The 25,802-nt window shown below is 40.6% G+C and overlaps 1 protein-coding gene across 1 annotated transcript; it reads right to left on the bottom strand.

Moving 5' to 3' along the window:
* OTC (ornithine transcarbamylase) lies at positions 1-25,802 on the bottom strand (the record flags this gene model as incomplete). The annotated part of the gene is made up of 9 exons (XM_080355426.1): positions 25,674-25,802; positions 25,007-25,088; positions 17,417-17,504; positions 13,417-13,570; positions 5,956-6,078; positions 3,934-3,987; positions 3,675-3,824; positions 2,474-2,611; positions 1-60 (listed from the first exon to the last, which is right to left on the bottom strand). Exons 1-9 carry the CDS (start codon positions 25,791-25,793, stop codon positions 1-3), a joined length of 969 nt encoding a protein of 322 aa, XP_080211552.1. The 5' UTR covers positions 25,794-25,802.

Raw genomic sequence — 25,802 nt, 5'->3', positions numbered from 1 at the left:
TTAAAACGTAGGCTTTTGTAGCTGCGGTGAGTAATCTGTCAGCAGGGAAACCATGACAGCCTAGAGGAGAAAGAAACGAAAAAATCCAATCATATTGGAAACAGATACTCCATAAAAATAAATAAGGGGGAAATATTTTCCAGGTCTAATGTCTTGTGTTGAAAATCATTGTCCTGCCAAAAAACTGCAAACTTAGATTTATTTGCTAGAATTTCTGATGATGAATCAGGAAAGAGCTGTGAATCAGTTAGGGTGTTCTGTATTGTAGCTGATAGGTTTTCTCAGTGCAGACAAAATACATTAATGGACAGCCCAGGAGAAATTCAGACAAAGCATTTAGATCAAATGCTGAGGCCTTTTTGGCGTGTTGTATTGTATCCTCAGCTACTGCTAGGAGACGCTGTAGGCACCCAAACAGCATACAGATTTGCTTGTGGATTTCAGCAGAAGTTCCATTACCAATAGTGAGAGCCATACTAGAATAAGAACTTTGAAATTTATCCCAGTTTAGCTATACTTTCTGTGGTAAAACATGGAAAACCCTCAGCGAGGTTAATAGTGTGTCATCTACTCCTCTTGCACTCCCCTGGTACTCCAACAAACCTTAGGTATGGCTACAAAAGGAGAGTAATAGGAGTGGCAGGCCAATAAAACACGGTGGTTCAGCAGCTCTGCCATCCTCCCCAAACCTGTGTACAGCACAAGCCCCATGCTTGCGTAGTTTTGACAAAGTACTTCCTGCTTCACTCTGTTGGTATTTCACAGCAACGTCTGGCTGCAAATTGTTATTTTGGCCCAGAACTGGATTTACAAAGGTTCTCTGGGGATTGTGGTCTTGTTGCCTGTCCTCCCTTTCCCTTCATTGTGATGGGAGGCCCAAGTCCACAGCAGGGACAGCACTGACAGCTGCGCAGCCCCTCGCTGGTGCCCATAGAATCACAGAATCACTTTGGTTGGAAAAGACCCAAGATCATTGAGTCCGATCATTAACCTAACACTGGCCCTAAACCATGTCCCTAAGAACCTCATCTTCTAGGTTTCACCAGAGATGGTGACTCCACCACTTCCCTGGGCAGCCTGTTCCAATGCCTGACCACCCCTTCCATGAAGAAATTTTTCCTAATATCCAAACTAAACCTCCCCTGGCACAACTTGAGGTCATTTCCTCTTGTCCTATTACTTGCTACTTGGGAAAAGAGACCAACCCCATCCATGCTACAACCTCCTTTCAGGTAGTTGTAGACAGCGATCAGCCTCCTTTTCTCCAGGCTGAACAGCCCCAGTTCCCTCAGCCGCTCCTCATCAGACTTGTGCTCCAGACCCTTCACCAGCCTCCTTGCCCTTCTCTGAGTGTCACAGCTGCACTCAGCCTTGCTTGGAACTACAGCAGAGCAAATAATTTCTTTTTCAGTTTACTATCTGAACTGAAAGTGGTAGAAAATAATAGATATACAAGACCCATACAGTCATCATTTTTTAGCTTGATAAAATACAAATATGACATTTTTCTTACCCCCAAAAATGTGCAGCTGGAACTCAAAGGAAAGGGTTTATTTTCTTTTAAAAAATGTATTATTTAACTCAATTAGAAACATTGCAAATTTAAAATAAAAATATGAGCACTTTTCTGAATTTCATGGCCAGAACTATGAATTTAACACAAATTTGTTAATAATTTTGTCCATGTCCAAAATCTGAAGTTTTGATAAATACGATACTCAACTACTTATTCACTTGGAGCACATCTAGCGTTCATTGGAGAGCTACGACAATGCCATTTCGCTCTTTTCTTTTCACCTCCGAAAGTTTTCTACCAGCTTTTGTGAACATAGTGGTTCAAAAGCCAACAATAAATAACAGGCTACTGAGATCTGGCAGTAATTTTCTGCAATTCTAGGAATGCTGAGAGGGGAGTCATGGTTTATGCTAAATGCCAAGTGTTCTCTCATGGTTCCCAAGGATCACACACAACTACCCACACCATAACTTTTCAGGGTCCTTTAAAGTTTTGCTCTTGCAGCACTTTCTCAGGGAAAGTTCCCATTGGTGTCAGTGGCAGTTTTTCCTGAGAGAAAACTGCAGAATCTCTAGCTTTGAGTGTTTGGGAAATTGTAGTTTCTAAGACCAGTCCCTGGGACCTTAGAATTTAACATGTTTTAAAACTGAGCAGCTGAGTTTATCATTAGAGTAAACCCAGTGATTTAAATTAAAAAAAAAAAATTAAAAACCCAGTTTATACTATAGATATCACTAGCTCAAGCAACAGCAGATTATCGTCAAAATAGGTCCCATTTGTCTCCAGAAGTATTTGTGCCTATAGTCGAAATTGTGATGTGCTGTGGGGTGCATTTCAAACGTGTATTAACATTTACTATTTATTGAGGAACCAAGCTGAATCCAAGCCTGTAGTGTAAGGCAGAACAGAAGCTGACCCTAACCTCTAACTAGTGGGTTTTGGTTTGTTTTTTTTTACCATAATTGTCCATTTTCTGTTTTCAGCCTCCTGGAAAACCAGTGACTGTGGAGAATAAAATACTTCATCATCAACTTCTTCAGGTTTTCTGGGTAAACAATGTAAAAAAGTCCAGTTGGAAGTAGCAGATTTTGCAGTCTGTAGATCAAAAAATATATAAAAATAAAGAAATGTAGGAGGACATTGATAAAATCCTTTACTAGTAAAAAGGTCAACAAATTTTATATTAGCTCCCACTCTAGTTACTTGGATGATGAACTCAGAAGAATTCCACTAACTTCAAATGAATTCCTCATCTGTGAATAATATGGGAATATCCCAATTTAAATCAGTAAGAGTTCAATGTTGACTTCACAGAAATAAAATATTTATTTCTATTTCTCTGGCTTTAGTAGAGGAGTAAAAGCCCCAGTGACCCAGTGGATCAATAAAGTGCAATCTTTATTTTAAAACCATATAGTAATATAATACCATTGATAATTGCAACATGAACATACTAAACCATGATTTCAAATGCTATATTTTTTTTTCTTTTGATATTGTAATTCATAATATATTGATCTAACATTGATCTAATGCATTACAGCATTTTAGGCCAGATCAGAGACATACTCGTCAATAGTATTTTGTGAACTTCCGTTAAAATACTGTAAATTAAAGCAGTAATTCTATCAGCAAGGAAAATGTCTTTTTTATCTTGGGCACTTTATAGTTTATGACTTTATGTTTTCTCTATCTGATTTTGTACTGATAAGAATTTCAAGTAGATTATTTTAAAGACATACACTTATTGCTTTATCTATTGACAGATATACATAAAATTGCCCCAAATGCTGCCCAGGCATTTAAGAGTTAATCTGTGAGCTGTTCGTTCTAAATAAAATACAAGAGAGCATTTCTGGTAGCAAAGAGAAAATGCGAAGACAGAAGTAGTTTTTAGTCACGAAGAAGTAAAGGGTCAGCTCTCCTGCACATGTTCTGGAATTATATCTCACTGGAAAGCTCTGAAAGAGGCCAAGCCATGTGAAGTGTAAAAGATAACTTGGACTTTTTTAACTTTGTGAGTTTTTCAAGCTGGAGGGAGGTTTGCATGGGGTTGTTCCTTTGCGCCAGTCAAAATAATATCAGTACTTTGCTGATGTTGATCCTTATAAATGCAAACTGTAAAAGCATCAACAGAAAATCAAATCTCTATTTTTACCTGCATTGTAATCTGATAACCTTGAAATGCCTTTAGTCTTTCTTTCTTTTCTTCTTCTTGTCCCATACTTATCCATGTATCTGTAACTAAGACATTGGCACCGTCTGCAGCTTCCAAAGGATCTGTTGTGAGAAGTAACTTGGTACCATGCTAATGTGAATAAAATAAGGAAGATCAGGAAGACAAGAAATTTCAATTTGATTTATAATGCAAATAAACTATTCACACCACTCTACCGGGCTATTTCTTAGGCTCCTACCTTTTTGGAGTACTGTTCAGCCATTTCAGTTACTCTGAGGTCTGGTTCAAAGCCCTGCCAGAAGAGATGACAGGTAACATATCATGGAATACTGATAAGATTTTTACTGATTACTAACACTGGTTAAAATATACTGATCAAACCATTTGGCATGTGTACGGGAATATAGCAGAAGATTTGGCGAGGAGGTTAGTTAAATGTAAATATGCTCAAGTGACTTGCACCTGTCTGTAGAAGAAGAATGTACATCATACTAATTGTTTTGCTGACCTTGTGTGCTTGATGAGTGGAGCCTCTGTGTTAGATAACATAGGCCTGTGAGAAACTCCAAGCACCTTATCACTATGTCTGAGATTCCTGCTTTGTTGTGAGAAAGAGTGGGAGGCTGCGCCTGCCTGAAGCCTTGAAATGCAGGCAAGCTCGGCAGGCCCAGTGTTGTTCTTAACAGGACTGAACTGCTGCACCACCTGTGTCCCCACTGGTGTCACTTCTGCCTGGGAGCTCCGGTGTGGCTTTGGAGACCCCCCAGTAGAGAGGTAACTAAAATAAAACTTGCTCTTTGCAATGCATTCGTCGCCTCTGGCTCTTCTTGTGACATGCCTGCGTATGTGTACACACCATGGGAAAGAAGAATGTCTTTCAGAACCGTAAAATTTGAGGAAATTTTGTTGATGTTTTTGAAAGTTTATTTTGGAGATAAACTGGTGGAAAGTGTTCTGATAAGGTAAGAAAAATGTATTTTAACAGTTACAGAATTAATTGCTTACCCATCATTTAATTTTTTGTTCCAAACTGCTAGGGAATAGAGGTGGGAAGCTTAGACTGTAAGAGTATAATTGTCCAAGTTTTCTGGTTTTTTTTTTGCTGAGAGTCCCTGTTCAGGAGGCACCCAGCTCGAGCTGCTCTGTGTTGTGCCTTGCAAATAAGTTACTTAGGAAGAATTCCTGGAATCCATGCCCAAGTCTCTGCATCAGGAAACCCAGGGAAAAGAAACTTCCTCAACACAAAATGATTCTTTGTTTTATATTTTATATTGTATTACTTTGCAGCATTCTAAACAGCTGCGTCACCAATGTGAAACACCTTTCAATTTTTTTATTTTTTTTTTTTTTTATTTTTTTTTTTTTTTGTGAGAGGGCTTTGGATGACATCACACTTTAGCAAATGGAATTGTCATCCTCCTTGATTTATACTCCAGTCATTAATTACCCTCAGCTTTTCTGAAGTTGGCCTCAGAATTACTCCTGCTTTGAATCAAAACAACTGAATCGGGATTCTGAACTTTGGTTCTGAAAGCTGGCACTGAAGATACTTGCAAGTATCACCAGGCTGAGGCCCTCGGGAAGTATCCGAGCAGCTGAGTCAAGTCCTGGGTGCATCCAGCACAGCGTTGCCAGTCGGGCGAGGGAGGTGATTGTCCTGCTCTGCTCTGCACTGGTGCGGCCTCACCCGGAGCTCTGTGTGCAGTTCTGGGAGCCACAGGATAGAAAGGACATAAAGCTACTGGAGAGTGTCCAGAGGAGGGATACAAAGCTGGTAAAGGGTTCAGAGGGGAAGCCGTATGAGGAGCAGCTAAAGACACTGGGTTTGTTCAGCCTGGAGAAGAGAAGACTGAGGGGAGACCTCATGGTGGCTACAGCTTCCTCACAAGGGGAGGAGGAGGGGCAGGCGCTGAGCTCTTCTCTCTGGTGATCAGTGACAGAACCCAAGGGAATGGCAGGAAGATGTGCCAGGGGAGGTTTAGGTTGGACATGAGGAAAAGGTTCTTCCCCCAGAGGGTGGTGGAGCACTGGAACAGGCTCCCCAGGGAGGTGTCACGGCCCCAAGCCTGACAGTGTTCGAGAAGAGACTGGACAACACCCTCAGACACATGGTGTGAACTGTGGGGTTGTCCTGTGCAGGGACAGGAGTTGGACTCGATGATCCTTGTGGGTCCCTTCCAACTCAGGACATTCTGTGATTCTGTGATTCCAAGAATGGGCAAAGTTTGCTTTCCTTACCCCATGCACATGGCTTTCTTACCTTGGGGGTCGCGATGCGCAGGTGCATTCCCAGCTTTGCAGCACTCGTCATGAGGGAGTGGAGGACGTTGTTTCCATCTCCGATCCAGGTGACAGTGAGCCCTTTCAGCCCCCCATAGTGCTCCTGCCAAATGAATTGGACAGTCCTGGGGTTATGTTCCAGACAAGCCGAGCGAGCTGATGCCCTAGGTAGGAGGGATTGATCAGACGGGCCTGGTGCAAAGAAGGCTGGCTACCTGCAAATGCGAGCTGCATGGAACTGTGCCTTTGATTGAACTTACTGCAGCTACAAGGTGGTCAGGGAGGAAAAGCCCCCTGTGTCTCACATGAAGACCTAGGTGCTGCAGCTTTCTCGAGTGAAGGACACATTGACACATATGCCATATGGTGAGGCCCAGGTTGAGACACACAGCACCAGACACACAGTAACTTTAGCACCAAAGCCATACAGCCATGGATTGATCCCCTAAATATCAGTGAATTGTAGAAATTCCCAATTTAGAGTCCTAATACCTAGGATAGCAGTTCTTCCAGGTTTCCTCAAACTGTGAAAATAGCCCTGTTCAGGTTTGCTCTGGCTTGGTTGTCTCTACTGGATGTTCCCTGCAGCTGTGGCAGTGGCCATGCCCTTAGAGTGCATTTTAACCGTCTCAGCTGTACAGGACAGCAAAAAGCAATGCTTGGAAAGCAGCTGTGCCCCTCATGCCCTGCAGAGTTTGCTCCCCTCATACAGCCTAAGAGTGGAGTGATTTTTTTAAAGTGTGGACTACCTGAACCTGAAAGACCATTACAGCATTAACTGTAGCTTTGCCTAATGGCACTTAAGAATGTACCTGTGCAGCTACTGTGGCCTTCAGCCACCAACAGGTAAGGCCTAAGGAGGAATAAAAGTAATAAGAGTTCCGCATTACCAGAGCAAGACAATTCGAGACCCTTTAGCAAGCCTTGTTTTAAATGTGTGTGTTTATAGAGCCAGGCTCTTCTCGGTGACAACCAGTGATAGGACAAGGGGTAATGGGTTCAAACTGGAACACAAGAGGTTCCACTTAAATTTGAGAAGAAACTTCTTCTCATTGAGGGTGCCAGAGCACTGGAACAGGCTGCCCAGGGGGGTCGTAGAGTCTCCTTCTCTGGAGACATTCAAAACCTGCCTGGACACATTCCTATGTAACCTCATCCAGGTGTTCCTGCTCCGGCAGGGGGATTGGACTGGATGATCTTTCAAGGTCCCTTCCAATCCCTAACATTCTGTGATTCTGTGATTCTGTGACATAAGTTGATACAAGACATAACCAAACACTTCTATATGCCTGCTCCGTAGAACTCTGCCTCATGACTGAGAAGACTAAAAAATCGACAGAGAGCCTTTTATTCTTAGTTCAAAACTAGGCCATGCTACAATGGCATTGTTGTAGCTGGAAGCCAGACAGTGTTTCAACACTTTGTGTGACACGATTCAATGCTTGTCAGAGGAGATAAGCATCCACACTGTAGAGCTGCACTAACTGGCAACCTTGCGGGCAATCGTAGCAAAGACACCAAAAGACTAAACAGGAAAAGGGCTGGGACTACCCCCTCCTCTCCTGGCAGCAGCTTCTCCTAAACGAATAGTTGTGACATTGTTCCAGAACAAAGTTATTGGCATTCCTGCCAGTGACCACAATCCTGAGTCAAAAATACTAGCACTTGAAATACTGAATGACATTAAAACACGGCTGAAATCCAAACCTAATAGAGTCTCTAGGCTGCCTACACTTTAAGGGTTAAAGCTACAGTATTGTAAAACCACTGCTTTTTTAGTTTAAGTTTGTTAGCAGCAGGATCATTGGCACAGGTTTAATTCAAGGGCATTTACAGGAGAGTAAATCAGGACTTCGTGGACATGGAAGTTATTTCAGTGTAACAGCTCTGCAGGTCTCCAAGGATCTTTCAAAGTCCTCCCACATCTCCTAGCAATGGTGCTCCTAGGAGAAGGCTGAACTAAAGCATTTGTTTAAGGGGCTGTTTCCAGCTAGGGCTTAGTGATGGCTGAGACACGAACCCACAGCCAGGGGCAAATGAGACAGCCCGGAGTTCTTTTGATCTTACTGTTTAAAAATAGGCTTTGCAGCCTGTAATGCTCAACGCGCTGACTAGTGAGTCACAAATATACTGCTACGTTAAATAACTTCTACCTTATTACCAGCTGCTACTCTGCATTAAAAGAAGCACAGTGCATACTGTATGTTTTTGTCTGTTTTCCCAGGCTACAAGCTGTTACAGATAAAATATGAAGTACTAGACATGTCTGTATAATGACCTTCCATATGTACTGCAAATTGCAAAGCCACATCTGCAGTGACTAGCGTATAGAGTGGATGTAGCTGAGCTAATCTTAATGAAGAGGTTTAGTTAATGGAAGAAGTCATAGACAAGGCAGAATCAAGCGGTGTGTGTGCTAGTGGAGCCTATTTAATATCCTATGCTAAGCTTTATACTGCCACCGGTACATTGCTGCTGTAACTCAAACCTCTTCATCTGAAGCCAGCTCACTATGACAGTGACTGTACTGCTTATACACACACATCCTCAGCTTCTAAGAAAGATGAGATGATTGTGTTGATCAGAACCAGAAAGCTTTGAGGCAACAGGAAAGCTACTGTACATGAGACACACAGTTTTTTCCTGTTTTATAGTATCTGCTTCTACAACTGCACAGAGAAGATCCTGCTAAAAGTGTTTTGTCATGATGGTAATGCTTTAAGTTAAACCAGAAACTTTACAATACTTGGTGATCACCTGAGCCTCTGAAGAACTATTTCCCCTTACATCCCTCCCCAGTTTTTCCAAACTCTGTTATATTGATGTAGACTTTTACCTGCTTGGGTATTCTGTGGTTTCCCTACATTTGGAACCCGACTTAAAAATATTTATATTCATAGTAAAGCCATACAACAAATAACATATTTAGAAAGTCTAGACCCCTTTTCCCATATAATGCCTCTTTGGAAAACTAGTGATTGCGCTCTCATACTACAAAACTTGGCTTTGCTATTTGCATGAAAAATCCCTTCTAAATAATTAATGTCAGTTTTACTCATGTCAACTTTCTCATTCTCATGCTGCTTTTAAAATGTTTCGTTCTGTTCTCACCCGTGGTTGCAGTGTACCAGTGTATCAAACCCTTGCAAAAAATAAGTATGCTCAGTGATTTAGCACTGCTGTATGTTTAGAGAAGGGTCGTTTAACTAATTAGGACATTTGTGTCTGCCTCTGCCTGGACTTGCCTCCAGCTAGGCTGAAACTCTGACACCGTTATAGATTACTTCTGAAATGTTTGACCACAACAGTCATAACAGCTCTCAATTAAAACAAGCTTTTGAAAAATGAATCAATAATGTGTCAAAATTCCAAAAGGAAAGCAGGGGACTAGTCAAAGCTTTAGCCCTTTGGGAGACAGTGAAATCCAGTAAATGAGAAACTGGACAAACTTGGATCTACTGGCTCTCGAACTGAGCTGAAGGCAGATGCTGGTCCAGTTACCTTTCTTATTCCCACAATGTTTTTTGTCCTGGTTATGAAAAGAGTCCAGATCTTAGTTGGAATTTCTAATTGTTAGAATAATAATGATGATGATGATGGTGATGAATTTGAAGACTATAATAATTTAAGCTTTTTGGGTCACACATTGAGAAGTCGAGAACCTATGGCAGCCCTTTTCAAGCTGGGCAACACTACAATTTGTTACACTATTTAAAAAATAATCACTGATGTATTTCTTATGCCAACCATTTCTTCCTGAAAAAGAAATCTCCCTTCAGAGCAGCGACATAAAAAGCTAGTGGCATATGGATCCACTCTAATTACCAGTCTGGCCATCCTGCAGTCAGCTACAAGTTAGCTGATTTGGCCAGTGACATTAATATCAATTGAATCGATGTCAATAACCAGTTCGTCCCTGGAATACAAATTGAGCGATGCTGCCCTCCAGCCAAGCTTCACAGAGCAGAAGTGAGCCACAGCTTCTGCACAGGAGACTGAGAGACACCGGCTGGACTCAGCAAGTGTCTGTGATGTACGTCCAGCACAGGCAGAGAAGTGCGGTGGCTTTGCCTGTGCACAGTACCAGCATAGACTCATAAAGCCGAAAGCCTCAAACCCTCACAATCAGGTTGCATAATGTTTACAGCCATTTCTAGTGGGTTGTAACTCAAGAGCAAACTCAGCTCAATGCAGCTTTTAAGAAAGAGAGTAGCATGTATGCTAAGAAAAACATCTCTCTTGGTGTAATCGAGGGCATTGATCCTGACCGCAGTATTAAAAGGCAGAGTCAGTTTAGATGTCAAACGTGTGAGGGGCTCCGGTTGCTCAGGAAGAAGGCGTTGGGCAAGAGGATGCTGTACCTGACGAATCTCATCCCAGTATTCATGACAGGAGCACACTTTGTGATCTGACAAGAACACCCTGAACACAGAACGAGAGCTGACAGCCCTGAAAATAAACCAGCTGCATTGTTTGGGGAATGCAACAAACTGTAATAAAATAAACCCACTAAGATGCACCTGTGAAAACGGAATCAGAAGCCATAAGCAAGAAGACATTTTGACAAAACAAACCAGGAAATTAAGCAGTTTCAGACCTAAGGGAAGTGCTCAATGAGGATTCAAGAAGGCATATGACAAAACTAATAGGATTTAGAAAATGGATGAATAAAAATGTGCTAAGCATGAAGAGGGCCAGAGTGTATACAGTGCTTCACTGGCAAATGCAGCAGGAAAAAAAAGAAGAGAGGGAAAAAATGTACATTTTTGGTACGTACTGACAGGAGGGAGGAGTAGATTCAGGCAGGAAAATATTTACAGAGATAAGGAAGAACCATCTTTAAAGAGAAATAAGCTGCACAAAATCTGTAGTTAGTTTAAACATAAGGCTAGCAGTCTGTGCCACTGTTGTAGTTTGCATGTATGTATAAATAAAATAAATTGCCTTTGCATTGCAGAAAAGCAGTCTAAATGTTATATATGAACTTTCAATCCATTTAAAAAATCAGTGGTGCTGTTCAACATTCCTATATTAATCTTCTTGCAGGCAGTATTCAGATAACATCTTTTTACCCTGCTGAAAATCCTACAAGAAGTTTGATTGTGGTAAGTAACAACCAGACCCTGTGGATCAGACTTCAAATGTTTATCCTACTTCTGTGACCTGGTAAAGTTCATTAGGTGATAAAAAAGCCATTTTATTACATGTTACTGGCTGTAAGACTGGTCTTCTCCACCTCAGTGTACAGTGCAGAGAGGAAAAAAGGCAGCAGAGGGGCAGGTCAGAAAGGGAAAGCGCAGGCAGCGCCAACACCCACAGCGCAGCTGAGAGCTCCCCCCTGCCTGCCCTTCCCTACTGGGTGAGAAAGGAGGAATGGAAAGTGGGTCAGAAAGCAGTGTTTCAGTGTGCCCTTGGTAAAGTGGAGCAGCCACCTAGCTGCCCTCTGAAGACCTCCTGACAAACTCTGGGCTAAGGAACATGCTGGAAAGGCTGGGGAAGAGATGGGCACAGTTGGAGGAAAAGGTGCTCTGTTTATCAGGCTGACTGGGAAAGTGCTGCAAATTTTAAAAAGCTTCCATGTCTGTCCAAAAGTTGAGCCATTCCTTGAGATCTCTGTTAGTTCTCACTTTGTCACGCTACCTCTCCACATCAAATGTTTCTTTCATTTGAGCACCAGTTCTTATGGTCCTGTTTCCTCATCATTTAAAATGGGCAGGGATACTCTTTCCAAAGACATCCTCCCAAGTGCTTGATGCAATAAGGACACACTCCTGCTGTTGCTGCTTGTCTTGGTATCCAAGAAGGGTGGTATCCTTGGTATCCAGACGAAGGAAAAGTTCAGTCTGTGAGCTCATGTTCACCTGGAGCTTCTAGCATGGCTGCTCTATACAAGAACACAATGGAGGAGGAGCAGAGAATGATCAACAGGGCATGTGCTCATGCTGCTGATCTCCAGAGGTTTCCCTCTAAGATCAGTGGAGAAAGAGATGCATCTCCAGAGTGTGACCGAGATGCTCAGTGGTCTCTCTCATCATTGACAGAAAATGGAGTACAGGGCAACAGCACTCTGAATTTTGGTGCCGCAGTCAGTGGCCTGGGTAAAAACAGGTTTAGGGGCAGAGATAGCAACAGTTGTGTAGGCTATGAATCACAGATTATTCCTGAAGCCTGTTATTCACAAGTGATAAAATGCTAATAATTAAGGTGTTTGCAAGACAGAACCCCTGGCAAAACCCAGCTGTAAGATTCACCTGCTTTATGGAGGTACACAGTGTTTAAATGAAATTATGACATTTAATGATTGGTGATATTCTCATTACAGCTTATTGTCTTACATAATGTGAACAGTTCATTGAGGCTGGCTCAATGTCATCTCACAAATGTACTTTATCCTGAGGCATGTGAACCATTTTAGCCTCAAGTGCTCGGATTTTTGCTGGTCTCTTCACTTCAAGTATTGAAAATTTTATGAAAAATACTAATCAAGGCAAGGAAGAAGTAATCTTCACTGAACAAATGAGTCTTTCAGTATTTAAAATTTAAGGTGTGAATAATTTAATGTTTCTCTCTCTAGATATTTTCCACAAGCTGAATGTCCCATAGCAAAGTCTTTGACAGCCAAGAAACACAACTGAATGGATCAGGAAATTATTCTGCCCTCCTTTTTCAAGCAGTGTGATTTCTATTCATTCAGAAAGTAAACAAGGTCAGAGGAGTTCATCATAGCTGTCAACCAGCACTGCAGTATAATACTCTTTTTTTATAAGCCAGTTACTGAATTGATTGTAAACCAGCATAGTCCTTCTGTTCACAGATAAACATCTGGTATTCTATGTGTAAGACATTATCCTGCTGTCAAATCAACTATTTTATTAGATTAAACTACAAAATATGATATTTTTAAACTATTGTTTGATGTGAGTGAAGTTTAAATAGGTTTAAGTGCCTAAGCACTAGGCATTTGCACTGGTAGCATTAACTGGCTTTTCAAAACAAACTCTTTCAACCAGTTTCCTAACATATGGATAGTAATTCCTTTTAAATTATTCATAGGTTAGGGAGGAAACAAGAGTGAACTTCTGAGTTTTTTTAAGTCAGCAGAAAGACTTCCACTGGCTTTGGCTGAGCCAAGATCTCGCCTTTATCTTAACATATAAAGCCTCCTGCACATTTTTTGAATTGCAGCCTAATTCCGATGAAGTACTTAATTTTATGCTTAACTTCAGTCCCACTACAGCTGATAGGACTATGTAATTGTTTTAAATTAAACAGGTCCTTAATTATATTGCTGGATGAAGATCTCTTTAAATAACAAGTAGCATGTAATTAACAGTTAGAAAAACCTAGGAATAAATTATTTTGACACTGAGTTCCCCAAATACTTACCAAGACCAAAACTTAGCAAAAAAAAATTGTTATTAAACATAGATGATATTGTTACCTGAAGAGTTAGGTAATCAGCTAAAATCTGGAGAGGATGGTATAAATTGGACAATCCATTAATGATTGGGATCGTGGCTTCTTTCATCAGTAGGTCCAGATCATTATGCTTATAGACTCGAGCCAAAATTGCATTTGTCATACGGGACAGCACCCTAGAGGATGGCAGAAAATACCCAAGTCAAACATAATAAATATATCCTTGTTACACTCTCCAGCATGCAGCACATAAATATTAATGAGAAGTGGTAATAAACCTTTTTTTTTTCAGCTCTCTGAATAATTTATCATGCCTGTATAACATGCTTAAATGCAGTCATTTAACAAGCTGCTAATAAGTAAGCAGTTTTACTTATTAACAAACTATAGTAAGTAAATGAAAACTGCTGCTGTATTTCATGGTTTTTCTCTTCAGCATTTGGTTGTAGCTACAGATGTAACAGCCATAAATGTTAAGGTATCTGAACTAAGATAAGAGATTATGTGACACTGAACATTTGAAGAATTTGATAACTTCAGAAGAGATAAGGTATAAGACTTCTTGAGTGTTTTAGGAAAGAACAAATGTAGCATTGACTGAATAATACAGTGCCTCTGTACGGTAGCCTGACCTTTGGGAGGGTCAGGAATACAGATCTGTCTTGGATTACCACAATTATTTACTGATCTTAATGAACACAGAAGCAGGAGGCCAGCACCACCAGCCTGTTCTTCCTCGTGCCTGCACACCTGTGTATTGGCACACATGGTATCAGCGTTAAAGTAATACCCAAATTTGAAATTCAGTATATGGATCAGGGCATGAAGAAGGTACTATCGCACTCTGGCCTTAACCTCGTTTGTCAAAGTGTGAAAGACTCAGAGATTAGCATATGCATTAGCATAGTATACTTGGTACGCTCTGAATCCTTTAGATAAATTAAATATGGATCGGAGCTCTGCATTTCTGTGTTTTAATCAGGCCCTGATGCCTGACTTTGAAGTAGCATTTTGAGTGTTTTCATGTTTTCTCTAACAGGATCTTAAAACAAAACAAGGAAGAGACTGAATAGAAGAGTATGAAAAATCCTTGCAGCATCTATCTTCCTGATTAGCCATTAAGGATTCTGATATCTCCTCCTGTGGAAATATGGCTGTTAATGCCATGGCCTTTATGCAGACAAATCTCCTGATGAAGTCACTAATTAATATTTTCTATTGACACCAGACATTCCTCACACAAGCAAAACTCATAAAATGTTTCAAGATTCCCTGTAGAGCTCTCACTGAAGAAAAGACTCCTGATAGCAGCTACAAATGAAAAGGAGGAACTGAGGAAGGTATTTACTGATTGCGAGGTATTGGAACAGTTGCTGTTTGTGCCATTATTTCTTCTTAATTCACTAGTTTCTTTTTTCCATGTATATGTGCTTATTCTAGCTTGAAGCATGTGACTGTGGAAAATCTGTTATGTTCTGAACTAGTGATCAGGGATGGGATGTATGGTTCCTTTTGTTGGCCATCTAACACGTGTCCACTCTAAACAAGACATAGCCAGTCCCACCAGTCAAGGAAAACAGGCAATCACACTGGAGAATTGCCCATTTTTATTAGACTGTATTTTTAGGATGTCAAGACAGCTGATTCTCACCTGATGTGACTGAATTTAAAGAAAATGGTTCCTCTATAGGGTATGCCATTAGAGGAAATTCAGTCATAATTAACTACCAACTAGTCAAAACTTCTGGATATTCTTCCTTAATCTGTTGAAGGTAGATACTGGACTTATTAGACACTTAACAGCAAGCCATCAGACAGCCCTTCTGCCAGCATTTCTAGATGTCATATTTTATAGTAGGAAACCCAGGTGGAAATTTGGTTTATTCTTTGTGAAATCAAAACCAAATTGAACTTGGGGAAAAAAAAATAGACCTCATCTGAGCAGATGAAGTCTTCTGTTATCAAATCAATTTATTACCACAATCAATTAGAAAAGGAAACCATGTAAGACTGGGATTGCACAGCAAAAAAAGACCTGGCTAAATAAGAACCTTTAGTAAAGGTGAAGTTTTAGAAGGTGAGAGTAAGCATAGGCTCATCAGGGGACTTTTCATTCAAGGTTCCTATGTTATCACCAGCTACAAGGTCTTTTTTCATTATTTTTGCAAGACTTTGAGCCTATAAACTTCAAAATCCCAGAACCTGGAAATATATGAGTGTATTGGAATGCTGCATGCCTCTCTTTTCAAAATAACTTTTATTTCTAGAGAGAGACACTGGAAATTTTTACTCAAGTGTATCCTCTGAGGAATCTAAAATTACACACATAAAAGTATACCTTTTTGGTGTGGCTCATCTCTGAATTAGAAAGTGGGGCACTTGTATATATTTTGGGTAGAATATTGCTACTCAAGATAGTTTTGTTTTTGTTTTGCAAGTACACATCATTTCAAAAGGTTTAAATCTCGCACAAGATTACTTCATTGTCATTCACAGTCCTACAGGGGCCTATGGTTGATGTGTTCTCAGCAAGGGGTGAGAAGTAAACCTGTTCCTCAGAGATACAGAGATCCATCCCCTACTAATGCCAGTGGACTGGTAATATCATCCTATGAGTTCTTCGGTGCTGGCGCTGAACCCAATGGCACAATGCACAATGGTGCTGCTCTACGGTGGCACATGCAGATATACTACTTATATTTCATTTCACGTAATATATCAGACATGCTAAACAGCACTGAAAGGCTTAGAGCTCCTTAATGGGTGGTAACCTTTTGCTACTGTGTCAGTGCGAATGTAAATGTCTTGTGAAGCATGGGAAAATTGTATTATGAGAAGGTAATTAGTCACTAAAAATATGTTCACAGCAGAAACACTTTCTTACCTGCAGTAATTCTAATAAAAATTGGGACTTTTACAGATCTCTTACCCTTTTGCTTTAAGTCTCAATCTCAGGTACTTCTAAGGCCTTCAGAGCCCTAGACATGTGGATTTAAATATTTGAAATGCTCTCTGGGTCTATTACAGGCATGCTTTTTTTATTCTTACATTAACTGAATGGGGTTGGCATGTTATCCTTCATTCACAAGAAATGCCAAAGAATTAACACTCAGTTTGCTCTTTTGGGTAAACTGCTGAGCCTTGATTATGCAAAGTCAACAAAATTCTGCTAATGAGAGCAGGAGTGAAGCAGAGCATGTGGGGCTCTGTAAGGAATTGGGAAAGCCCTCACTCCACTGTAGCACGTGAGTGTTCTGACTCAGCAGAGGAGCAAAATCCCCAGGTCAGGGTCATAAATAGGGACTTGACCTGGAAGAGCAAGCAGTGACAGAGGAAAGAGGTGCTGAAGGCTTGCATGGGAAGTGGGTATTGTGGGAGCTTCCTTCACAGAATGGGGACTCCTCAAGAATGGCCAGAAGATTCGCCTGCTTCTACATTTTGCCTGATTTTTTGTAGCTTACTGTCTTTTTCACTTTTGCGTGTGCAAACAAAGGTCATTCAAGAGACTGTGAACCAAAGATTTAATGGCCCTTTATTATCCCCTTTGGGAAGGAGAAAACTGACCTATACAAACCACGTCTGCACACATCTGGATTTGCTGCAAGGCTGGCATCTGAATGGCAGAGATTCACCAGGTGACAGTCCTGCATGTCTGGTGGGATTGTTCTTGGAGAGGTTATTGCAGTGCATGGGCCCTGACTGCATCCTTCTTGTCTGAATTTATCAGTGGAGCTATACTACTGAGGTTCATACAATGTCTCCACTTGTTGGCTGTCACTCAATTGTGCCCAATTTAATAAAAATATTTCTCATTGTGAAACGTTTTGGAGAGCTAGAGTGAACGGAATGATGATGTACTGAACTACAGATTCTGTGAGCTGATCTCTAAATACTAAGGAAATTTTGAGTGCCTTCTGACCTTTTCCAGAAAAAAAATACTAGCTTCCAAAATTCTGTAAGACAGGTTTCAGCCTGATCAACTACCAAATACATAGTGATCACTTAAGTCACATTTTACCAACCTTGCTGTATCTGTGAGACTCTCATTAGTGCCCAGATGTATGTCTTGTGTTGTAAGGAAGGAAGGATGTCCTCCAAGGAGAGCAAATCCTACAGTGAGGACAAATAAAAGAAATTAAACACCAGCACCTTATATTTACAGCCAAGATTCAAAATCTTCTTCATGTAAGAGATCTTTACAGCAATAAAAGTAAAACTCAGTAGGGCATCCAAATGCTTCAAACACTTGAATTCTGACACACAAGACACCAATAAATGTATTTTGGAATAAAACCACTCAAATGTGATGCTTTGCTGAAGTCCTTAGGCATGAGTTCTGATCTGTGTTTGTAGGAACAGTCATTCAAGCTGCAAGGCTACGTATTGCCAAAAGCATCACTGTGGCTCCCTGTTAGGAGCTAGGTAATCCATTCATCATGCTGAATTTCTACTTTAAGGACCTTGGCACCCTAGAAGGGCCACGTGTGTCACTAGGTATAATTCCACATTCTTGCAAGAAACTTCAAGTACAGTCACTCAGATAGAAAACCCTAAGTCTCCTCATACACCATTACAAAACTGAGCCTGGTCACAAATGACCAAGTGCCTTAAAAATTGTCATGTGACAGAGAGAAAAGGAAAGATCTTGGGCACGACCAGCATCCCTCCACCCTGTAAAAGTTATGAATTCACCAAGGAACTGGATGGATTACATCTCAGGTTCTGTCCTGCCTTATTTCTGCTGCACCACCACTAGAAAGCTACCATGAGCAACCAGCTGACAGAGACAAGGAGGAAGGCAGCTTTTTTTTACCACCACTTGAGGCTCACTGCTTCTGCCTGGTTTAAGCCTAAAGCCTCCCTCCACTGAATCTCAGTGTAAAGTCCATCATGGCCATATATTAGGAGGATGGGGCCTGAGTGGGGCTGTTTTGTGAACCGTCACAAATGGTTTTGCATAAGCCTAACACAGGACATAGGGTCCTACAACTGGGGATGGACAAAGCGGAGGATTCGAACTGGGCTGTAGGTAGTCCTGTTAGGTGTTTTCTGTGTACTAGGGAAGATTTTCTGCATAAGGACAACTCCCTTCTAGTAGAGAAGTTGTCAGGGAGGTCTTGCCCTGTCACTAAGATCCATGTAATGGAGGAAATTTCCAGTGAATCTTAGTGTAGACAAACCAACCTTGTCGAGACAACACTGAGCCTTTTATTGTGACAAAAATCTAGAAGGAAACCCATCTCATTTTTATTGCCAGGAAGAGAAAGTCTGTACATAGCACAGAGCATCAGAGACTCCCCTTTGCTACCAAACTGTGATCTCTTCGAGGCGCTAACAAATTTCATGCTGGTAAAACAAAACAAGGTTAAAAGCTGCTTGGGCCGGTTGCAGCCATTAGATGGCACTGCAGACATCGCCAGGACTGCAGTTTCAACAAGATGTTGGTACAGGCCTGTCAAAGATTCAAAAGTTCGTTCCAACCACCACTCTTCAAAAAAGGATTAAACCAGGACTGAACTGAAATCTTGAACAGATAAAACCAAAAACTAGGTTCTGGTGGCAAGCCTGGGCCCCACAACTAGGCCCCTAATACAGAGCAGCCATTATTAATTTCCACCCCATGCAGGCAATAGGATTGAGGTTAGATCTTCCACTTTGCATTAGTTTAGCCAGTCTCTAGACTTTAAAATGCAATAGATTAAAATTATACTGGCAAATCATTGCCTTTTAACTGTCTCGATTTTCTTGGAAGTTTGATTAAAAACAATGATGCCCCAGACCCCACCTGAAGGGCAAATCTCTGCCCTGTCCAGCCAGTGTATACTCATTTTATTGAATAGGCCTGATTTTACTTTCCCTTTTTCATCACTAAGGATTGCTCCAAATCTCAACAAAATTAGTCAGACACAGCAAACTTTTAAGAATGAAGTATCACTTATTCTACTATTACTTTCTGCTGTTAGAAAAGCACTATACATTTAATGGTTGCTTTGCCCTCCTTTCTTGCTTATTCAGAAGCATTTTTGTATTAAGGCAGGAAAAATGTTTAGGCTTCCTCAAATACTTTCACCTCCTCTCTGCAGCACAGACACAAACACTGTATTTATTGGAACATTGGATATGTATCCAAACTGTTGCCCAAGTATTACAGCCTATTCAATGCAAGTTTTTAAGTCAAGACCTCAAGGATGAAATGTCATTTGTAGAAACTTTGCCTGTCCAGCTTCTGGTGGTTTTTTTCAAAGTCATATACAATTACGTCAGTGATTTATCCCTGCAAGTTTCACACAATACAACAGCTCTGCATTTTAAGCTTCTAAATGCAAACACTTTGGTAGATGCTTCACAGTCCAGGCAGGCTTCCATGGACAAGTTCTGTTTTCTATAAATGATGCCCAGGTAGAAAAAGAGGAATCTGGCTGTTTATTCAGAATTACCAGACGTCAAGCAGCCCCATCAGAGCTACCACCTGGAGTCTGTGTACATAGCAGAGTCCTAATGTGTCAGGCTTTCTGCTCGTGAACCGGCCATCTGTGCAGGGCCTGGGAACATATTTCCATCCAAAACTTTCCATCTGGAAATACAGGAGCTCCGTGCTCTAGCTTTGTATATAGTTGCAGAGACAGAATCTTTGCTTCAGATTCTTTCACCCAGGCTACTAGTAGATAGAAAAAAAATAATGGCTTTTGAAGATATGCAGGCACCAATTCAACAAATAAGCACATGCTGCAGTGTTGTGTTAAACTGGAAGATCTAATCGCCTTTGTTGTCACAAACTGGTCATATCCAAAGACACATGTTAAATGTTTATATGAATCTTGGTATCTTCAACAAATTGTATTAAATGTTGATACTGCAGAGCCAGAATAGATCATCATCTCATGTCCACACTTCTCACTACTGGTAGTTTTCAAAAATGGACAGTTTTATGCCTCAGGCTGTGGCACATTATTAAGCCCACTTATGCAGATTCTTACATGAAGGACACGAGTGCCGGTGGTTGTACAGATATAGGTTAAATCTCCATTCCAGCCTGTCCCTGCCACATTGGGTAAGTAAGTCACATGTTGGATACACAATTGTGGGGCTGCCCCACTGACACCAGGAGACATACAGAGATCTCTTCTCAAACTTAAAGATCCTTTTTTATATTTCAAGACATCTGGATATGGATTTGTTAGTTTCCTTACTGCCTGCCAGGATTTACAATCTAGAAAGTATTTTTCAGTTTAGACTGATAACAAAGAGCTCTTCTAGGCAACAATTACAAGAATATTTCTAAAGTAGAAGCCTAAAAACTCATAAGCAGTTTTTTAAAGCTACCCCTCTAGATGGAGAGTAAGCTAAAAGAGTACTCTAGGCCACTCTGTAATGTGGCCAAGCTAAATAATATTAGCCATTCACAACAAAAAATTGACCCTGTATTCCTGCCATGTAATACCATCCCCACTGCATTAGAACATAAGAAGTGATGCAATTATTTCTGTGACTGTATGTAGTAGTCCACAGGCATGGCCATCATGTTCCTCTCACTCTGCTGTGTAAGAGGAGTGCTCTAAAGTCCACTAAAGCCAGTGACAGTGAACCTCTGTAAAGCTGTTAAGACCTTATATGTTTCAGTGTACAGCTAAAGAAGGTATACAGAGCTTTTCTGCCTCCATTGTTTCCTCTCCATTTCTACCCTGTGATGTATTGTCTGCATTCAGCGCCTGTGAAATGGCTGATTTATTTATGACTTATTCACTAAAACATAACTGCAGCTCTATATTTTAAGAGCAAGAGTGACAATAAGAATATTTTACACCAAATCTGTAACAAAAACAGTGAATTCACCTTTATGCCATCCCTGAGGATGTTTATTTTACAAGTAGCATATGACCATGTGGAATACCTTTGTTTTCAAAACGTATGCAAGACTTTATGCAGAATGGGTATGGGATTCTGACTGCAAACAGATGACATTATCCAGTATAATAGCAGAGACGTCAGATTTTCCAATATAATAGCCAGTGATAGCAATAAATCTAGTAGGCTCCACAAAAATGGATTTACTTTGCCAATGTCCTATGGATGTTACTTGTAGTTCTTCATTAAACTTACAACACCACTACTACTCTTAGAAATGGTAAAATAATGCGAGGGTCAGAAACATGCATTAGGACAAGATCATATTTATTCAAGAGAGTAAAGGGGCAATGAATTATACCACAAGGAGCTGTACATTATTCAGTACAGTTGTGATGTCATCAGAATAAAACAGTTTAGAGGCACAGTATGTTGGAAAAGCCACAAGCGTCAACTATTTTCTCACAATGCATTATAAATTAATGTTTTTATAATCTTTGATCAATCTCAGCACTGCAAAAAGTGCTCAAAGACTGAATGAAAGCAAATGTCACCCGTATCCTCAAGAAGGGCAAGTAGGAGGACCCAAAGAATTACAGGCCGGTAAGCCTCACCTCAATTCCTGGAAAGATGACAGAGCCAGCTAATCCTGGACATCATTTCCAGGCAGATGAAGGATAATAATCTTGATGATAAAGTCATCAAGAGTAGTTGGCATGCTTTCACCAACAGGAAGTCATGCTTGACTGACTTGATAAACTTCTATGATGAAATGACTGAACTGGTAGATGAGGGGAGAACAGTGGGTATTGTCTACCTGGACTTCGTTATGGCCCTCGACATTGTCTCCCATAAGATCCTCACAAAAAAGCTGTTGATGGATGGGCTGGGTGAGAAGACAGTGAGGTGAGCTGAAAACTGTCTGAACAGTCAGGCCCACCGGGTGGTGATCAGTGGTGTAATGGAGGAGGCCAGTGACTAGTGGTGTATCCTAGAGGTCAATACTAGGTCCAGACCTGTTAACATCTTCATTAATGATTTGGATGATGGGGCAGAGTGTGCTCTCAGCAAGTCTGCTGATGACACAAAACTGGGAGGAATGGCTGATATGTCAGAGGGTTGTCTTGCCATCCAGAGGGATCTTGACAAGCTGGAGAAATGGACTGACAGGAACACCAAGAAATTCAACAAGGAGAAGTCCAAAGTCCTGGACCTGAGGAAGAACAACCCCATGCATGAGCACATACATGATGGGGGGTCCCCAGCTGGGAGCAGCTTGGCAGAAAAGGACCTGGAGGTCCTGGTGGACAACAGGCTGAACATGAGCCTCTCCAGAAAAGACAGTGAAAGATATCCGGGGCTGCACTACACAAAATATTGCCAGCAAGTGGAGAGAGGTGATGCCTCCCCTTCATTCAGCACTGGTGAGGCCATACCTGGAGTGTCCAGTTCTGGACTACTCAGTATGAGAGAGATATGGACATATTGGAGAGAGTCAGTATGTCCGTGTTTAAAAAGGACCACGAAGATGACAAATGGACTGGAGCATCTTTCTTATTAGGAAAGGCTGAGAGAGCTGGGACTGCACAGCCTAGAGAAGAGACAGCTCAGAGGGGAATCTTACTAGTGTATATAAATATAAATACAAATATAAATAAATATTTAAAAAATAAAAATAATAAAAATAAATAAAAATAAAAACATAAATAACTGAAGGGAGGGTGCAAAGAGGATGGAGCCACATGCTAGTCAGTGGTGCAATGGGCACAAACTAAAACTTGGGAGGCTCCCTCTAAACATCAGGAAACACTTTTTCACTAAAAGGATGATGGAGGACTGGCATAGCTTGCCTCAGAAGGTTGTGGAATCTCCATTCTTGGAGCTATTCAAAAGCCTTTTCAATATGGTCCTGGGCAACTGGCTCTATATTTCTGCTTGACCAAGGGGAGTTGGACCAGACGACCTCCAGAGGTCCCTTCCAACCTCAACCATTCTGTGATCCTGTTTATTTATTTTTCAATAATGGTGTTCTTTACATACATAGGGACAACAGGACTTCTGAAAAGACTTCCATGGTGTTAACATACAGCAACAATTTCCTAGAACCTGCACAAAGTAGATTTTGTAATGAGTGCTTTCCAGGTCTCTCCTCCTTTATAATGAAACCCATTGATTTTCATCCAGTTGTTCATGAGAGCTGCAAAGTTTGTTTAGATTAATCTCCTCACCAGAACTTTGCCCCACAAGTGACCTCTTTCAAGATATTGAAGGTGTAGATCATGGGAAATGCTATTTGAAATGACTCATGTATTTTATAAATAAACATTTCACTCCAATGTCCACTTTCACTGGGCATCAGGAAATTGGTATTAAATTAGCTTATTTAGCTAAAAGGAACATGTGACTCCACACTTCTTTTGAGCTAGAAATTCCAAGACAGAAGTCATGTATGTTAAAAAGCAGCTGAAATGTATGGAGTTTCCATGGACAGAAAAATTTAAGTCTGCCTTTGAAACAAAGTCTTAGGGGACTTCAGACCAATTAACTGAAGGTGTGAATTTAATGTACACAAGTTAAACTGAATTGAACTCCCTTATGGAAGCTCTCACTTAGAAATAAATTGGTTTTATTTCACTGGAGCTAATCCCTCTTGGATGAATTTACGTGCATTAACTCCCATCCTTAAGTTAATTCATTTGAACTTTCCTGAGATTCCCCTTTCCATAAGCCTTCAAAAGCCAAGGACTAAATAGTGCTTTCCTCTGAATGCAGAAGCATGAAGAGTAAACAGATTCAGAGAATTAATTATTACCTGACCATGCACTGGTATGGCAGGCAACTAGAAACTGAACTAAAAACTCTGGAATGAAAAGTTGGGTGGTCTTCACAAAGAGGGAACGCACAAGAGAAACCCATTCATAAGTCCTGCTTATCTGGAGAAAACAGAAAGCAACAAGTCTACATAAAGAGCAGGAACATCAGGTAAATGGCTGCGCCAGAGAAATGTGAATATTAACAAGCTTCCTCTCCCTTCACTAGGGAGAAGTCAGACTATGGGATGCTGGGTCAACTTAAATGTGAGAAGGACAAGCTTTTCCTCCCTTGGTGTGTCACCAATTCGTGGTTATTCCTTGCTAACACACAAGTACATGAATGATTTATTTCAGTGGTCCCACTGATTTCAGAAAACCTAGCATGTACAGTGTTTGCAGGACTGAATTATCCTAAAATAATTATATTTCAATGTCTGACCTTATTAGGCTAATACTGTGAAGTCTCCATCAAGTTATCTTCCCCTGCAGATAATCATGTTGGTTTTTTCCCTAATTTATAACAAGATATTAGTATCATTCCCAGCCTCAACACATACTCTGAAATGTGACAGCAAAAATGCATAATACATTACAAAAATATTTATTAGAGCCTGCATATAATTAAATTTGTGATGCTTACTAAAATAGATGTTAGGAAATGTGCATCTTGCCAACAGAACTAGAAGCTTACACGAGAAATGCTTACTTCTGCCTGTTACTTTATTTATAATATATCATGTTTTGGAATGATCTAGTGAAATTTCAGTGACCAAAGTGATGTGCTTGTGACACTAATATGCAAGGTGAAACACAATTAGCTACCATTTTTGCTTTCAGCCTTCTGATTTCTCCTGAGCAGAAATTGCTAAAAACCAAGTTATGCAGTGTTTTTCAGTACATACTCATACTATGCAATTTCATATAAAATCTGACTGTGTCATTGCTCAGATGTACCTGTTTCTGCAGATAATCTTGTTCTTGTGCTTCTCTTCTCAAAAATCATAGTCAAAGATTTTCCTTGCATCAAAGGCAAATACTGAAACATTAAAATTGAAGGCATTTCAATTTTATAGTCAGTATACACTTGATAATGTGAAATACTTCTTTCACATTTTAATTCAGCATTAGAAAAGTTATAGAGGTGTTTTTTTAAATGTAGATTTGTTCTCCTGTCCTTCAAGGAATTTATTAGCAGTGGAAAGGTTAAAGGGAAAGAAGCAATTCTAGGGGCCAAAAGCGACTGCATTTTGGCACTCAATTTGAGCTAGCATTAAGGAGAACTCTGATTCTAATTCAATCCCATGCAAGGAAGTGTCTTCCATCTCCTACATTTAGTGCTGGTCGCACACCATGGGTTGATGGATGGAGTTAGCTGACAACAGGGAGTTAGCTGTGCAAAGCTGTTTAACCTTCTTACTTGCAAAGTCCTCTGAAGTACTGAAGAATATCTCTGAACACTTTACAGGAAGGCTCTTTCATTTGTAGCACATGATTTACAGTATTTAAGAGCTCAAGTGATGTTGTGCAGGACAAGACAGCTGAGTGGCTCATTCCCAATACTCTTGAGAACAATATCTACTTCAGCATCTGAGTGACCTAGATGACAGTTAGAGCATTTTACCTCTCCTTTGTGTTTTATCCTTTGTTTCAAATCTGAAGCCATCCACAGCAAATATTTCAGCTCATCTGCTGTGTAGTTTTGTAGAGTAAGGAGGTCACGACCTTTCAGATGAACATTCATTTGAGCTGG

The sequence above is a fragment of the Nesoenas mayeri genome (assembly GCF_963082525.1).
Source record: "Nesoenas mayeri genome assembly, chromosome: 1".
Classification (NCBI taxonomy): domain Eukaryota; kingdom Metazoa; phylum Chordata; class Aves; order Columbiformes; family Columbidae; genus Nesoenas; species Nesoenas mayeri.
The sequence above is the reverse complement of the archived record's forward strand: the minus strand, read 5'-3'. Positions and strand labels throughout refer to the sequence as shown.